The sequence below is a fragment of the Gossypium raimondii genome, chromosome 8 (genome assembly GCF_025698545.1).
Source record: "Gossypium raimondii isolate GPD5lz chromosome 8, ASM2569854v1, whole genome shotgun sequence".
Lineage (NCBI taxonomy): Eukaryota > Viridiplantae > Streptophyta > Magnoliopsida > Malvales > Malvaceae > Gossypium > Gossypium raimondii.
The window spans coordinates 45,494,743-45,512,818 of record NC_068572.1 but is presented as its reverse complement, the minus strand read 5'-3'; the positions used below and the strand labels follow the sequence as shown (position 1 = coordinate 45,512,818).

Below are 18,076 nucleotides of genomic sequence, written 5' to 3'. Positions count from 1 at the left end.
ATGATATAGAATGGATCTCAATATGAATGATATTTTATGGTAATGTGATACTCGAGCTCAATTATTGTGTTTTAGAAATAAAATTAACATATTTCATTTCAATTATTATAATTGCATGCCCATAATTTTGAAATAATTTAAAATAAGAAAATAATTATAGTTACTTAAAGACCAGTTATATTAAATTGTAATGTTGTTGTTTATGGAAGGAAGTATGGGACTTAAACTATATGCAACCGTCATAATTCATTTTGCAATTTACTATCATATGATAATAATGATGAGAGTTGTTTTTGTTATGCCGTAGTTATTTTTTTTGAAGTTTATATTTTTATTATATTGGGTCAAGTGGAAGAATGTAAGATTTTAGCTCAATTTTATGGACCCAATTAAGTTTAAAATCAATTGACCCAATTTAAAGAGATTAAAGGTGGGTTTGGATGGGCGATTGGGAGCAGTACGGTGCATTTAGCTTACTTTTTATCTCACGCTACAGTATTACTACAGTATTTAATCTCACCGCCACCGTTGTTTTTACACTAAGTACCGTAGGTAAATGCACCGCCCATCCAAACTCACCCTAAGTGTTTTGCTTTAACAGAAATTAAATCTTATCCATTTATTAATTACTTGATAAATATATCAAAATAAAAGTCTGTCATTATAAATTATGCATTCCTTTACCTACTTGGAATACACACACAAAAAACATAAAAGTTATAGACTTCATTGCTGTATAACAAAAGGGATGATGTTAAGAGAAAAAATCAATTTATCATGATGTTCTTCTTCATCAAACCTAATGACTAACTCTAATTCTACATCAGGTAATATTTAAATTTGTGAAAATCATATTATTTTAAAGATAGTAGAATCATTAGTTATGCAATATTAGGTTTTTGATTGCTTTATATCAAGATTATAATGATCTTACCAGTAAATTAAAATAAGAATAAGAATGTAAATAAGATATTTCTACTCACAAATTATTTGAATTCAATTCATACAAAGATTAAATATAATTTGTTCATTGTCAAGTGATTTGTTCTCTGATAAATTGAGTTTGAATATCTTAACACTTGATTCAAACAACGTGTAAGATGAATCAAAGTTTTAATTTATTATATATTTTTAATATAAAGTTATTATTTTGCTTATGATATATATACTTACAAAGCACGAGTTCTAGTATGCTATTTTACTTCCAGCCAAGTTTAAGCTTCTATAGCAATACTCTGCTCAACTGGAGCCAAGTTTTGAGCAAAAAAATTTTAGTGAAGCTAGGACATCTTTGTTCAAGCTGTGATTCGGCTAAAGAAAATCCGAATTAAAATACAACGGATTGAGTTTGCTTTTATAAATAATTATTGTTAAAATCATATCGTTTAAACATGATTAACATGAACAGTAAAACAAACGAAGAGAGAACAAATATGTACAAACTAATTGAACTAAACTCGAGTTCGGGTTCTTAAAAGCAAAACCTCGGTCTTAAGTTTTGATTTGTGGTGAGGTGATCCTAAAAACATGCTCCTCACCGGTCCATTTATCTATTTTAACAACCCAACGGCTACTTTTTCTTGCCTCGTTGGGCTTCCCTTTTCTAATCACCAGCAGGCCTTCTCCAATGGGAAGATAGTAGGTCTTAAATCCATCAGCACCGCTGCAACCTACAAGTTCCTTATTATGAGGGGCATTGTACCCTACAATGAGGGTACCTCCTCCTCCACGCTTTGCACCCTCTTGTGCTGTTTTCAATACCGTCTTGTGATCGCTGATATTACAGTCAATAAGCACAAAATCTGCATTTCTGTACTCATTTAGAAGCTTCTCGGCATCGCCAATGACGAAATCTATACAATCTCCATAGTTTCCAACTGCACTTACGGATGCATCATAATGGTGGAGACTAGTTAAGATGCACACCACTCGGCCGCCCGTTTGATGAGCCGCCGCGACCAAGGCTAGCGCGGTGGATCCGGCGACGTTAGCGCATGTTATCACCATGAGCTGTGCGTTGTTTCCGGCCGCAATGGCGGATATGAACTCAGCTACGTCTGGTTCTTTGCCTTTGCCTCTTCTTCTCTATAAAATACATCAGAAGGGAAAGTAATTAGCAAGTATATAGTTTAGAAGAGAAACAAATTACGGAGTATAAAAGGACCTTTGCATACCATTTTCAAGGCTCGGAGATAAGCTTTAGTGGCATTCTCAGCAGACCAACAACAAGCCATTTTGCCCTTACTTGGGTTTTATTCTTCTGTTTGCTTGAAAGTATGTTTGGTCTTTGGTGAGTAAAACTATACCTTTGGTTGAGGTTATTACCAATGCCATTGATGTCATATATATGAGGTGAGGCCGGGCACCTGGTATTATATTGGCTTATAATATTTGCATGCAAACAACTGGGGTAGGTTCTTATTGAAGAGATTCAGCCATTTGACAACCGACAATGTGAATTATTTTTATGTTAAATTTGATTCCTTTACTAGATTTAGTGTTTATTTTTTATTTTGATATTATTTTATTTTAATTTGTTATTCTAAATAGTTAGTGTTAAGATTTCGGGCTAAAATATTAATGTGATTTTTAAAAAAAAAAATCATTTTCACACACACAAAAATCAACTTGGTAAGTTAGAAAAATTGTTTTGATGGAAAGATTAGAATTTGAACATAAGTGAAGGACCAGAATCGAAGTTTAAATTCTTTTAATTAATATCTATAAAAAAAGCCTATGAAATTATGTTAGACCAAATTCGGGTTAACTTGTCATAGAAACTTGACTCAATTAAAAAAAGAGAAATGAACAAAAATTCAAAGCCTGTGAAAATGAACCATGGAGAAGTGTAGTCCATTATTCAGTGTATGTTGAATTATATAATATGGAATACCCTTTATTCCCTGCGGGTCTACCAACACATGGGGACAAAATGAAACGTTCGTAGCTCAGACGTTTACATCAGTATCTTCCCCACCAGGTTTCAGTCTCTTGTCTTGTTTGTTGTTATGGGAGGACAAGGTCTTGTCCCCTTGCTCTTGCTGTGAAATTTACAGATAAAACTCTGACGGAGATAAAGTGGGGAGGAACTTTCCTTTCGACTACTAAAAAGCTAAAATTTATAACAAGAATATATGATGAACAAGTGATTCAAAGAAATATGCTTGTTTTTTTTTTTTTTCTCAATATCGAATTCTAGAGTTTTCATTGTGGATAGAATTTTATCTAAATATTATTTTTACTCCAACAGAAGTGATATCACATGGGAAGATGCGTCACTATTAATTTTGTTGATAAACTTAGTCCTTTTGTATGATAGAAATCTTTTACCCATAGTTATAATAAACAATCTCATTAGCATCGTTCTTTTTAACTTTACTAGAGATAAAAATACCGTTTATCCAACTCTTCCTTTGCAATATAATCTTAAAATTTTAAAGGATTGAAAACAGTCCAACTTCTTAACTAAACATTTTCTTTTGTTAATAAGATGATGATAACAACTAACTAAGCTATGTTTTGTTCTTTACTAACTATATATATATATTGTTCTTAATTTGGCCAAATAAGAGACAGAATGTTAATAGATTTAATGCAGCTATTATATTTTTGTACCAAACTTGAATTATGATATTAGAGATATGTGACAGCCTAACTAAGTCAATTTTCAGCCCATGGTCTTGAATATATTTAATTTAAATTTCAACATATCTCAAAATTATAGATAAATTTTGATTTAATGCAATTATATATATATGTGTGAAATTTTAATTGTGATTCAATATATACATGAAACTTTAATTTTGATTTGATTATATACATTTAAAGAAATAAATATATCAAATTATTTTTATATTGAATAAATATAATTATTTGTTTATGCAATATATAAACATAAAATGATGTTATAAAAATTAAATTACACATTAAACCAAAATTAACGTATAATTATAAAATTTATTCCTTTAAATTTTAATTATAAAATTAAAATCATTTAAAATCTATACTATTAATTCAACTAATTTCTCGAACCAATAGTGAGCCACCCTTACTCTTTCTTTATAATTTTGGAGGCTGATTTCAACTTAACCCATTCCCCAAATATTCTCATCTATATATTAGCTATGATGTATAATGCATCATTTTAAATGCTATATAAAAACATTTCCCACAGGGAAATATTTGTACATCTTTTAGAAGGTGAAATCGATTTTTTTTAGTGCGACCAATATTTTTGGAGAGTTAGGCTGTAATTTTATTAGTTTATTAATTGAGAATTTTAGGATTAAAAATTTATTAAATTGAGGGTGAAATTAAAAAGGTGAAATATTTAAGTTTGAATTTAAATACAATAATAATAATAAGGTGAACTATGATAAAATAGAAAATTATTGTTAAGAATATTAGAATAATATATGTATTTAGTGGACCTTATAACATAAAAAGAATTTAATAAATCATTTAAAATATTAAAATTACTAAGATATAGATAAATTATTTTAAATATTTTGATATAATTATATAAATTTATTTATTATATTAATTAAACGAATGAAAAATATTGAAAATTTAAATAAATAATTAAAGACAAAAAATTAATAAAGTATACAATGAAATTTTAGAATAAGTGAATAAAGTGAAATATTTTAAGGCCTGAATGAATTGTAATAAAATAATTAAAAGTTTTTTTAAAAAAAGGTAAAACGTGGAAGCAATAGAAGAAAAAAAAGGAAATGGGTTTAAGGGTAAATTCAAATATAGGGTTAAAATTATTTATAAAAATAAAATAATATTTATTAATATAGAGTTAATATTCTAAAATTAGAATATAAATCATCAGTCTGAAACTGCAATTATTAAATCAAACAAAAGATTAATGTTGAAGGTATAAATCAAGGGAATAAGGGTGCTTTAATGGTTAGTTTTGGTCAACAACCAACACTAAAATCTAAGATTGATCATTGCTACAGTACCCTCCATGGTCTCCCCAACTTTATTTTGGGATTCTCGAAACCACATTTTTATTTGGCCTTTCGCTCTGCTTTTCAAGCTTCTTATCGTCACATTTCCCTTCGTTTTCTTCTTTAAAAATTTATTATCCCTGCTGCAAATATCCTTTTTAAAACCAATGTATGGTAAATTATTAAAATAATCACATTTGTTTGTTTTAGATTACATTTTAACTATTTATGTTTAGTTATTTACGTTATTATATTGTAGTATTTTAGTTACTGAGCGTAAATTGTCGTTAATGGTATAACGATAAATTGACGTGGTACGTTAAATCATCATTTCAAATAAAAATTTTAGGTTAAATTATACAATTAGTCCCTATATTTTTTTCGTCTCGAGCAATTTAATTTTTTTCTTTTATGTTCTTTGAACTTTCTTTTTTTTCTTCTTTATTTTTCATTCTCTTCTGCTTCTCCCTCAGCTTTCCTCGTTTCTCCATTTCTTTTAACGTAGTTTTCTATATTTTCCATTTGTTAAAACTAGTCTCTATATTTACTTTCATTTTTGAACAATTTATTTTTTCTTTATTTTCCTTTTCTTCTTCCCTTTATTTTTTCTCTTATCATATTCTTCACTATAGAAACATAATTTTGCCCACCAAATAAACCAAGTCTTTGTTTCTTTCACACTATTCCTAAATTGAATTTCACTCAAAATCGAATATCAATTATTCTTAATCAAATCTCAATTTGAATATAACCTAATTTTGAAACTAAAATGGATCTAACTAATCATTATAAAATCCATAACCTTAATCAAATCTAAACATAAATTGAATTCTTTATATTCAAAACAATTTTTTTTCCGTTTCCAAACTTTTACAAAATCATGTAGATTATTCATTTCCTTTTCTTTTATTTTCTGACGAATAAAATTAAGAAACGATAAAATTAATCTAAACCTTCTTGGATATTCCCAAGCAAGCTTGATTGGAAGTCAAGCATGGATGAACCAAAAAGAGAAAGGGAGTATGGAACCAAATTGGTTTGGGTGAAGTTGAGGGTAAATTTCTTATAATGGTCATTTTAGTCATTGAGGATAAGTTTAGTCATTGAGAGTGTAGAGCTCATTTAAATAATCTGTGAAACAATGTAGTTTCGCGAGGGCGAGAATGTTGTAGGTAAGATAGATAGATAAGGTGGTCGTGGGGGTTGGTTAGGAGGTTAAGGGAACGGGATCGAGAAACTTTGTTGAGGGACGTGGACTGCCATAAGTCACGACTAATGAAGTCTTCGAGTGAGGCGAGCTTGTGGACTAGGTCATTGAGAGGTCCAAATTGGTTTGTTAAAGTGATGATGGGCGATGAGGGTTTGTAATTGTGAGGTGAGAATATGCGAAGCAAGTCTTATTTTGGTTTCAGGTTTCGCCTTTTCCTTTTTCATAAACATAAAAAAGTTTTAACAAATGGAAAATATAGAAAAATTACGTTAAAAGAGATGGAGAAGGGAATAAAATAGAGGGAGAAGCAGAACAGAATGAAAAAAAAGAAAGTTAACAGAACATAAAAGAAAAAATTAAATTGCTCAAATCGAAAAATTATGGGGACCAATTGTATAATTTAACCTAAATTTTTTGTTTGAAATAATGATTTAACATACCACGTCAGGTTACCGTTACACCGGTAACGACAATTAATGGCTCTGTGACTAAAATATTACAACTCGCTAACGTAAGTGACTAAAATATAACATTTCAAATATAAGTGACTAAAATGTAACATGATGTAAACAAAAGTGACTATTTTGATAGTTTACCTATTTTGTTTTCTATGATTTTGGGTGTAATTTTTTTTATTAAGGTATTTTTAGCTTTCAAACTTAAAAAAAAATTGATTTAATTTTGTTTACTTAATTGAGTCTCTAAACTAATAAAACTGGTCAAATAGGCCATTTGATTAATATTGATCCTTAATACTTAACAGTAAATAAGTGTGACTGTTAACAGGTGCCATGTCAGCATAGTTTATTGACGTGGCAATGCCGCATCATCACTAATCATTGATGTGGCAATCCACATCATCATTGAAGCTAAAGTGACAACTCTACGTCATCACTAATTACTGACGTAGTACTTCCACATTATCATTAAAGGTTGATGTGGTAGTATCATGTCATCGTCGAATATTATCATGTTAATGTCACATCAATAAAATAAAAAAAGAAATAAAATAATAATTTAACATTATTTTTTAAATAATACATAGTGAATTTGAACATCCAATTTGTCTAGATTCACTATAGAATTATAAAAAAACAAAATTTATAAAAATTATTAAAAAATCATTAAATTTTATAATAATTGTTAAAGGTTAATTCAAAACAATTTTTTTTATAAATTTTATAAAAAATAAATTTATTAAAAACCATAAAAAATTAGAAACAAAATTTATAAAATTTGTTAGAAACTAATTTAAAGGCTTATTAGTAAAAAAAAGCCATTCGTGAAAGATCAAAAAATCAATTAAGCCCTTATCAAAATTTAGCACCCAATTGAGCTCCTAAAGGATGAAAAATAAATCAATTAAGCCCCTCTTTTAATGTTCACTAGGTTTGACCATTATGTTTCGTTGATGTGGTTGATAGACCAATCGTATAGCAACACGTGGCAGCCACGTGTATATCATGTTGACGTGCATCTTAGATGTGATTTTTTAAATAATTATTTTTTGGATTTTTTATTTTTTAAAAATATTTGTTGATGTGGCATTTTGACACGTTAGCATGATGCACGTGTTGTAACACCCCTAACCCGTATCTGTCACCGAATTAGGGTTACAAGGCATTACCGGACAAAATATAGATCAGTAGTCATTTATCATTTTTATACACATGGAACACGTAACCAGATAAAACTTGTCATGATTTATTACTTATGACACATATACAAACTATGCTTCAAATTTCAACCTTATTAATATAATCTATATAACCGCATATTCGAATTTAACTAATATGCAACAAAACCAAATTTCATGTATTTAATACAGTTTAATGTCCAAACCACATAATCTTAATATTAATGGCATTCGTTTATTTCATTAGTTAAATATCAACATAACCTTGCATAACCTCTGTACACGCAAACGCTAAGTCATTCGAACTAAATTACTATAATTATTATGCGATCTCATATGCAACTTTAGTAACAATGCAACCTGGCCGAACATATTATGGATGTATATGGATATTTAATACACATCTTTCCCTAAAAGTAAAAACCACATATCAAAACGGAATTTACAAATACACATATGTGCATACCTATTTTTTTTAAAATTTCACATTAACTAAAATCAACCAAATAACATATGTTCAACCATTTCATTATTTATATATCCGGTTCCTGAATTCAAACTCATAAGACCAAACCAAACTACCAAATAACATAACCATAATTTAACCTATGTTTCATATACCATAAACACACCTTTAAAGTGAGCTATTTTCATAGTCTAATATAGACCAAGCTATTCATTGTCTAATACCGAATCATATTTCAAAATATCACAAGGCATATATACAATGAGACATTTTTTTTCCATAATAAGCTCAAGTAATAAGCAAATACCAAAGTGAACAAATCATCAGCCACATAATCTATACCATGACCGAAAATGCATTAACATGAACATCATTAACATTTAAAACACATTTATATATCAAGATTACTACACGCATATATCATGACCAAAATTACTTAAACATTAGATCATTTGTATAAAGATTGAGCCATTTTCGCATGGCTAAATATATACAAATTTCAAGACCAACCAAAACAAGTGCTAGCCTATATATGCCATATGTTCTAAGTTTCAAGCTTTCAAAATACCAAAATAGTGTTCGGTACTGTGATGGATTTCCTCGATGATCCCCGAGCTCGTAACTAGCTTTCAAAATCTATAAAACACCAAGTGAACACACAACGTAAGCTTAAAAAGCTTAGTAAGTCATAGAAAATAAATCATTTTGAGATTGTTAACAATTCAATTCAAATAAGCCGAATACCAACCATTTCAAATATATATATATTCACTTACTACATAGGCATCATCATTGTCATGTAATTCAATATAGTCATTTAAATCATGCTCACTTTTCATTTCTGAATTATAGTAACAAACCTAACGTACCTGAATCGGATACATTTATTGCATAATCATTCATTTCTCAATATTTCCTGTTGAACCATTCGGAGCCAATAAGGATATTCGAATAACTTGGAAAGCTCGTACAATGCCAACGTCCCAGACGTGGTCTTACATGTAATCAAACATCGATGCCACTGTCCCAAACAGGGTCTTACACGTAAATCTCAAATCCATGCCAACGTCCCAGACGTGGTCTTACATGATAACTCATATCAAAATTTTATGTCATGACATATATATATATATCCTCATTATTCCTATGGTTTGTATAGGGCTTTCGGACATCGTAAATCCATCGATTCAAGCTCATAATCACTTCTCCCATACTTAAATCAATTCGACATACACATATATACTTACAATAATTCAATTTGGCACAATTAAATACATTTCTATATGGATTAAACAACAATTAATTACTATGAACTTACCTCGAACGAAGACAAACGGATGGAATCGACTACTCGACCACTTTTGACTTTCCCCGTTCTAATTCCGTTTTCTTTTGTTATTGATCTAAATAAATTCAAATTTAGCTATTTAATATCACATTTTATTCAATTCAAGCAATAAACACATAATTAGGGCAATTTACACTTTTGCCCCTAAAATTTACATTTTTCACAATTTAGTCTTTATTTCATAAAATTATAAATTCATGAAATTTAGGGACAACCCATGCTAGCCGAATTTTGTATAGCTTCCTAGCAGCCCATATTTTCATTTATTTCACATTTTTAACCACAACATTTCACATTTTCTCAATTTAATCCCTAACTAATATTTTCATCAAAAATCACTTTACAAAACTTAGATATCTATCACTAAGCTTTCATAATTCATCATCAAATATCCGAAAACACATGCACTCATCAATGACAACTTTCAAAATCATCAAAACTTTCAAAAATTAAAGCATGAGTTAGCTAGAACACAAAGCAACGATCACAAAAACGTAGAAATTATCAAAAACCTAAACAAAAACATACCTTGATTAAGCTTGAATAAGGCCGAATGAATGAAAGCTTTAAAACCCTTATTTTCCTTCCAGTTTCGGTGGAAGAACACTTGGAAATGATGAGCATTTTGGTTTTATTTACTTTATTCATTTTGATTTAATGAATTACTACTTTAACCTTAATGATATATTAATATAAATGACTTAAATCATGGACATAAATATCCACTGACCTTATAATGTCATAATAACATTTTAAGGACTTCTCATAAATTAAATCATAACAAATTAGCATATTAACAATGAGAATGCCACTTTTACTTTTTATGCGATTTAGCCATTTTCACAAATTAAGCACGCAAACGGATAAATTAAATCACTAATAAATTTCACGCATATCACTTCACATACTATAAGCACAGAAAATAATATTAAAATTTTTTTCTGACTCGAATTTGTGGTCCCAAAACCACTGTCCGACTAGGGTCCAAACCGGGTTGTTACACATGTGGCTGTCATGTGCTGATTGGCCTATCAACCACATCAGCAAAACTTAGCAGTCAAACTTGATCAACATTAACGAAAAGGCTTGACTGGATAATTTTTCATCCTTTAAGGGCTCAATTGGGTGCTAAATTTTGTTGAGGGCTTTATTGATTTTTTTTCATTGAGGACCTTTTTTTACTGATAAGCCTAAATTAAATATTTTATTAAAGTAAAGCCGTTGATCATTAATTAAATAAAATCCATGTGGCATTGTCACATCCGCAAATGGTATGGTGTTGATCATTAACTCTTACTAACGGCTATGTTAGTATTGTTGTTAAGTACTAGCGGCCAATGTTAATCAAATGGTCTATTTTGTTAGTTTTTTTAGTTCAAAGGCTTAAGTGGATGCAAAAATTACATGAACTTGATTTAAAAAAAAAATTGATGGTTAAAAATACCATTAAGTCCTAATTTTTATTATTTGTGATGATTCCTCTTATAATAATATAATTTTAAAATTTGAATTTAAATTTTTTTGAAATATAATATATTTTACCACTAAATATAACGCAATATAAATATTAATTGAAAACAACACTAAAGAACCTATCCCTAATTCAACTAAAGGATTAAAAATTCATCTTTTGGTTATTATTGCTACTTACGGAGGAGGTAGGTTGAGAGTTGGTTATTGAGTTAGTAAGAGTTTCAACCTTGTAAGCGAGAATAATTAACATAGCTTTGGAGCTTATGTTTGAAGGTATTTTTTTATGCTTAAGTCTATAAAAGGGAATGTGATAAAAATTTTAGAGAATATTCAGGGCGAAATTAGAAATTTTAGAATTTTACTGCATAATTTTTAGGGTTTAACGAAGTAATTTTTCATTTTAAGGAATCAAGGCCCTCACTGGTTCCCTTACTTCGCCACTGTACTTAGGTTTAGTTTATTATTAAAGTTGAAATTTGTTTTTAAAATTTTTAATAGTGTTTACCATTATTATCAAAAAGTATTTTGATAAGATAGAATGTATATTATAAATTTTTTGATAAAGTAAAATGTCAATTTTAGAAAAGATAGGGTAAAAGTAAAAAATATATATTTAAAGTATATTTAAATTCATTAATATATGATGCAGTGCTTCCTTTGAAGATTTTAATCAAGCTATATATTTTATGGTTTAGTAACAAAAAAAATAAAGGTGTTTTTTTTTTGGGGGGGTTGGATTTTCATGTATGGATGTTTGTGTATTCTTGAAGTGTGACTTCTTCATAAGTTTTAAGGCCATGATGAAGTTCACCATTTTCTCTTTGAACCAACGAACCCCTTCATAATATCAAAATTAATATATAAACTTACAGATCTGAAGTTAAAACTAGCATTGACAATGTAAATAATGATGTTTATCTCTATGATTCAAAGTTAAAAAATCGTCAAAATTTGGAAAAAAAAAAAAGAAAGAAAGAAAAGAGATCAATGTTGTTCTGGGTTTATAATTTCATGGCTGATCAAGACTTGATTAGATAAAAAAAAACACAAGAGTTTAAATGTATAAACAAGGAAACTTTTTTTCCCTAAAAGCATAAGAAAGTTGTAATCAGATTAGTTAACGACTGAGAAAATTAGTATTGAACTTAAAGTTGCGATATTTTCGTGAAAGCTGAAATGTAAACCTTTCAAAACTGACGGACAATCCATGAAAATTAACGGTCATTCTCACACTGCGCCATATTTCTCTCATACAACCCCAGATGCATGCACTCTTTTTTGTTTTCTATTTTTTCTACCACTTTTTCCTTTATCATTGTTTTCTTTCAAATTTGGCTTCAAAGAAGAAAAAAGATAATTGATCATAATCGGTTTAGATCTGGAAATCGGGTTTTATTTAATTAATGATGACGTATTCGGATTCTGAATCGTCTCATGGTGGCGGAAAAGAATACAAGGTGTTTCGTCAGTTTAGCCGCGATCGTATGTCCTCTCTCCATTTTCTTTTTCCTAAAGTTTGAATTATGATTTTGAGGGACTCATTTTCTTTCTTCTCTTCCCAGGACTATTGTATGAAATGCTAGGAGAGTCAACATCAGGAGAAGGCTCAAAATCGTCTTGGAAGGTACTGATAATGGATAAAGTGACGGTCAAAGTCATGTCGCATTCATGTAAAATGGCAGATATTACAGATCAAGGAGTTTCCCGTAAGTTTATTTAAACATCCGGGACAAAAATTGAGCAATTTTTTTTTTAAATCGGAAATTACTGTAAATTCTTTTTCCCTATATTGCAGTGGTGGAAGACATTTTCAGGAGAAGGCAGCCATTACCATCCATGGATGTTATATATTTCATCCAACCAACAAAAGAAAAGTAAATCTTTTTTGTTTTCCAGTTAAATTTCATTTTAGGGAACTCCATGAGCCAAACCCACCCACTAACTACACCAACTCTTTGAAATCAGTTAACATTTTATTTTCTAACTTCACTTCTTATAGCACTATAATGCTCACACACACGGTAGAGTCGACCATATCCAAGTGCACTAAGTGCTTAGAAACCTAAGATTTATCCTGAGACTAAAATGATGATCTAGAATATCTAGTCTTTTACATAATATCCTATTTATTTATTTTATATTCCTAAAGAATATCACTTAAAAGGATAAGTTTGGATTTTATTTAGAAGTAGCAACATTTCATTTTAACTTCATATCAATGTATCATAGCTTTCGCTTGTGTCTATTAAGAAAGCTGTAGGTAAGCATGTTTCAAAACTCTGAAACTATTTTAACCCTATCTTTTGCTAGCATGCAGTATTGTCATGTTCTTATCTGATATGTCTGGAAGGGAGCCTTTATACAAGAAGTATGTGAACGATTTTCCCACAAACTTTGTTCCATTATGATTGATGATTTAGCTCTTTCAGCTTGGAATGGAAGTGTCTGGTCTCAACCCCTTTTTCTTCCAGGGCATTTGTATTCTTCAGTTCACCTGTTTCAAAGGATTTTATTAACAATATCAAAAGCGACATTAGTGTGTTACCTCGCATAGGTGCATTGAGAGAGGTCAAATTTCTTTTAATATTACTTCTTGCAACCTTTTTTACTCAAGATTATTCCTTTTTTGGTTTTCCATATAATTTCTTGTTTGATAATATGCAGATGAATTTGGAGTACTTTCCTGTAGATAGTCAGGTTAGACAACGTAATTTATTACAAGCATTGTGTTGTGGTACTGGAATCACATGTTTTGTGCCCAATAGGGTACAATGGTCTAGGAAATTTATGATCATATATAGCTCTGGAAATGACCCTCGCATACTTACTAGTTTGGATTAGGGTCTACGGGTGATTTAATTGTTAGATAATTATCAGAAAGGTATTTTATTTAAAAATATTTTACCCACCAAGACTTTTCGATGCAGGCCTTCATCACTGATCATGATTCAGCCTTGGTGGAACTCTATAGTGAAGAGGCAGAGAACTCTCCGTATTTTGAAATTTGTTTGTACACAATGGCATCTCGACTTGCCACAGTTTTTGCCTCGATGAAGGTGAGAACAGTATAAGAAATTAGGAAGCAACTATGGTAGTTACAAATGAAAGTATGAATGTCATGTCTTGTTGGCTTGACGGTTTATTGTTTATACGCCTTTTAAGCACATTTTCATGGTGAAACCGACTTTTTCCTTGAAATGAATATGCTTTACTATTAAGTGAATAACTAGGTTTGGATTTCTCAGGAGTTTCCATATGTTCGATATCGTGCTCCCAGGGAACAAGATGGATCTCCAGCAGCAACCCGCAGTTTAATTCCTTTTAAGCTTGCTGAGATTCTTTGGAAATGTCTTGAAAAGTACAAATCTATTCCTAACTATCCTCAGACTGAAACCTGCGACCTGCTCATCTTGGATAGATCTGTTGATCAGGTTTAGTGTACCTTCTCTTAGCATCACTTTCTATTTCTGAGCCAATGCGATATTGATTTTGTTGAATATGAAGACACCGCTTTGCATTTTTCAGATCGCTCCTGTGATACATGAATGGACATATGATGCGATGTGCCATGATTTACTTAATATGGATGGAAACAAATATGTAGTAGAGGTAAGTCTTTTTGTTAAATTGCTTTTATGATTTTCCATCCGCCTTACTTAATCCTTTTTCAAAATATGGTTTTATAACACATGTTTTCTTAGCTTCCTGGAAAACATGGTGGCCCTCCTGTGGAAAAAGAGGTCATTCTTGATGATAATGATCCAGTTTGGCTTGAGCTTCGTCATGCACACATAGCAGATGTATGTCTCATGCCCTTATATTCTCCTTTATCTGGAATCAATAGAACTATAATCTTCTTTTCTACAATTGACATGTTAGGCTAGTGAGCGCTTGCATGATAAGATGACCACCTTTAAATCAAAGAACAAGGCTGCAAACATTAATAGGTTAGTGGCTTCACTGCTTAACTTGGTATTATTCATCTCATATAGTTATAGCATCAGCATGTTACTTGATTTATGACTTATGAGAATTTTCAGTCTTAATCTTAAGCTTGGAAAAAAGCTGGAAGTGTGTTTGTTTGTTTGTTATCAGAGTAACAAAGTGAACTTCATATACAAGATGCATTTAGTGTATGGTTTGGCACAATGTACTTCTTCGAAATATAATGCAGTTTATCCATTCATTTTTCTGATTCTTTTTTTTTTCTTGAGGTATCCATATCTGACGTATATTTGGACATGGGTATGGAGATATGACTCTCCAAACAACTTAGGTCTATTCTACAATTAAATAAGTAAATATATTCTGGGATTTTTTTTTCCTTGTGGGGGGTATTTTTTTAACTGAAACTTTAGATGCTTCCTCTTAGGGCTGCTTACAAGCATGGTTGAAGGAGACAAATGTTTTTACTCTCTACTAGTAACTTTAATTAAGTTGTATAGTCATGCAATTATACCATATATTCTTCCTGTTGAAGTTTAGTTCGTTGCAGAGATGGTGAATTATCTACACGAGAATTGCAGAAAATTGTGCAAGCTTTGCCACAATATAATGAAACAGTTGAAAAGCTCACTCTGCATGTGGAGGTTTGTTTCTTCTTGAATGCCTGGCCTTTTTTCTTTCTTTTTTTTTAAATTGTCATTTGTTGAACGTCCAGGATGCATGTATTCCTTCTGAAATTTATAATCTAATAAAGGGAAATCAATATGACTGTGTTTTAGCCACTAAAACTGAAACCCCAGACTTGTATCTTCATCTAACTTCCAGTAATTCGTCTGCAACATGCACGGTTTCGGTATACATTCTAAGTATTTGAATAGCAATAATAAGAATTAGATAGAGTTTTAAGATGCTTGCAGTTCTTGAACAAATAAGATAGTTTTGCCGATTGTGTCGACTTATCATTTCATTTCAGATCGCCGGAACAATCAACGAATGTATCAGGGATATGAGACTTCGTGATCTCGGGCAACTAGAACAGGATCTTGTTTTTGGAGATGCTGCAGCCAAGGATGTCATCAACCTTCTGAGGTCATTGCAGGTAATGCCAGCGATTGGTGTTATCGCATAACATTTTTATATTGTATGATTGATCATTACCTTTTCTTCTTAAAAATCTCACACATTCAGAAATTTAATCCAATACAGGATGCATCTACTGAGAATAAATTGCGTCTGCTGATGATTTATGCAATTGTGTATCCAGAGAAATTCGAGGGCGATAAAGCTACAAAGCTAATGCAGGTAACTACTGCAGTCCCATTAGTTGGTTACATTATGAAGCAACAGTAGGTTTATTCTTCTTCTAGTTATTAAAACAGATTAATGAATGATGTCTGATAAAAACAGTCAAGTTCACACTGTTCTTTTTTTTTTTTCCTCTATTTACTCTTCAGTTGGCTAAACTAACACCAGAAGACATGAAAGCTATTAACAATATGAAATATCTTGGAGGAAGTCCACAAAGTAAGAAGTCAAGCTCTGGTTTCTCACTCAAGTTTGATGGCGGTCAAAAGGTAAGCCAAGAAGGTTAAAGATATCAGCTGAGATTAGAGTAGCATCCTGCATTTAGCCAATGAATCGATCCACATCATTTTTTATGTCAGACAAAACATGCTGCAAGGAAAGACCGAACAGGAGAGGAAGAAGAAACTTGGCAACTGTTTCGATTTTATCCTATGTTAGAGGTTTGGCTTATTGTTATACGAATATAGTTACGATGAAATGGCATTAGCTGACATTTTTAACATGATAGGAGCTTCTTGAAAACCTTAACAAAGGTCAGCTGCCAAAGGATGAATATGCATGTATGAATGAACCAGCAAAGGATTCAAAATCCCAAAGATCGACAAATTCAACTGCACCTAACGGTAGAAGGCCCGCTCATTCAATGAGATCAAGAAGAACACCAGCGTGGGCACGAGGTCACTGTTCTGATGATGGATATTCCAGGTAGCCTTGCTTGTCAAAATCTCATCCTTTTTAGTTGTGTTTACTGGTTAGAGAATATGCAATCCTCCAACACCTAATTCTCTTTGTTGCCTTCTGTAGTGATTCAGTTCTGAAGAATGTGGTTCCCGATTTCAGAAGGATGGGGCAACGAATTTTTGTGTTCATCATCGGTGGGGCAACTCGATCCGAGGTAAAAATAGCTGTCGGGTTTCTCTTATCATTATTGCCTTTGCATCAAGGTTTTAATCTCCCCTGAAAGTTCCTTTTGCTACTGGCAGCTAAGAGCATGTCACAAGCTAACAGCAAAGTTGAGGAGGGAAGTTATCTTAGGTTCTACTAGTTTCGAAGATCCTCCACAATATATTTCGGTAAAAGAAAAACAATTTCATGCATATCTGATATGGCCAAGTACCTAAACACATTCATACATACATACATACATACATACATACATACATACATACATACATATGGCTGAGGAAGTATCTAAAGACATTCATTCATGCATACATACATACGTACGTACATCATTGTTGCTTTTTAATGAATTTTTATGTTAATTTTGCAGAAACTGCAGTTGCTGTCAGAAAAGGATATCCTCAAAACTCCCCCGAAACCCCACAATTGGTCCTAGCCAGTTGAAGATTACTATTACCTCATTGTGGAGCTGATATAACCCTGCCATTTTCAATTGAGCAGTTTTACCTTACTCTGTGTAGTTAAAAAGCAGTGCAATTTAAGATATTTAAAACAAGGCCTATGTACAGTCATCGAGTCTTGTAGTTGTTCATCTTCATTATCGTTGTTAAAAAGGCAATTTTGTCACGGTTTTTTGAGTAGACATTTGTATGCCCCAGGCCAAGACCACTTTGAATTTAGTCAAACCCAATGATTTAATTATAAAAACCATATTTAAATATTGTTATAAATTATAAATTATAAAATCGTTTTATCGGAACTTAAATAAAATAAATTAAAAAAGAATTGGACCGTCAACCGGCCCGGGCCGTAAGTTCATTTTGTGCAT

At 31.1% G+C, this 18,076-nt stretch overlaps 2 protein-coding genes across 2 annotated transcripts; one reads left to right on the top strand and one right to left on the bottom strand.

Annotated features, from left to right (window-relative positions):
* Positions 1-1,327: 1,327 nt before the first annotated feature.
* LOC105791647 (uncharacterized) lies at positions 1,328-2,358 on the bottom strand. The gene is made up of 2 exons (XM_012619818.2): positions 2,175-2,358; positions 1,328-2,085 (listed from the first exon to the last, which is right to left on the bottom strand). Exons 1-2 carry the CDS (start codon positions 2,232-2,234, stop codon positions 1,492-1,494), a joined length of 654 nt encoding a protein of 217 aa, XP_012475272.1. The 5' UTR covers positions 2,235-2,358; the 3' UTR covers positions 1,328-1,491.
* A 10,030-nt stretch (positions 2,359-12,388) lies between these two features.
* LOC105791641 (protein transport Sec1a) lies at positions 12,389-17,931 on the top strand. Its single transcript, XM_012619807.2, has 20 exons — positions 12,389-12,576; positions 12,657-12,800; positions 12,890-12,968; positions 13,412-13,462; positions 13,566-13,662; positions 13,759-13,791; positions 14,022-14,150; positions 14,340-14,525; positions 14,620-14,703; positions 14,796-14,894; positions 14,974-15,041; positions 15,590-15,683; positions 16,013-16,138; positions 16,246-16,341; positions 16,494-16,613; positions 16,704-16,784; positions 16,853-17,049; positions 17,149-17,239; positions 17,328-17,417; positions 17,618-17,931. Exons 1-20 carry the CDS (start codon positions 12,498-12,500, stop codon positions 17,681-17,683), a joined length of 2,010 nt encoding a protein of 669 aa, XP_012475261.1. The 5' UTR covers positions 12,389-12,497; the 3' UTR covers positions 17,684-17,931.
* Positions 17,932-18,076: the final 145 nt, after the last annotated feature.

Coding starts and splice junctions, on each gene's coding strand:
- LOC105791647 (XM_012619818.2), bottom strand. CDS start 2,234: ATGGCTTGTTGTTGGTCTGCTGAGAATGCCACTAAAGCTTATCTCCGA. Junction 2,086..2,174: donor ATCTCCGAGCCTTGAAAATG/GTATGCAAAGGT, acceptor TGTATTTTATAG/AGAAGAAGAGGCAAAGGCAA.
- LOC105791641 (XM_012619807.2), top strand. CDS start 12,498: ATGATGACGTATTCGGATTCTGAATCGTCTCATGGTGGCGGAAAAGAA. Junction 12,577..12,656: donor TCGTCAGTTTAGCCGCGATC/GTATGTCCTCTC, acceptor TTCTCTTCCCAG/GACTATTGTATGAAATGCTA. Junction 17,050..17,148: donor TCTGATGATGGATATTCCAG/GTAGCCTTGCTT, acceptor TGCCTTCTGTAG/TGATTCAGTTCTGAAGAATG.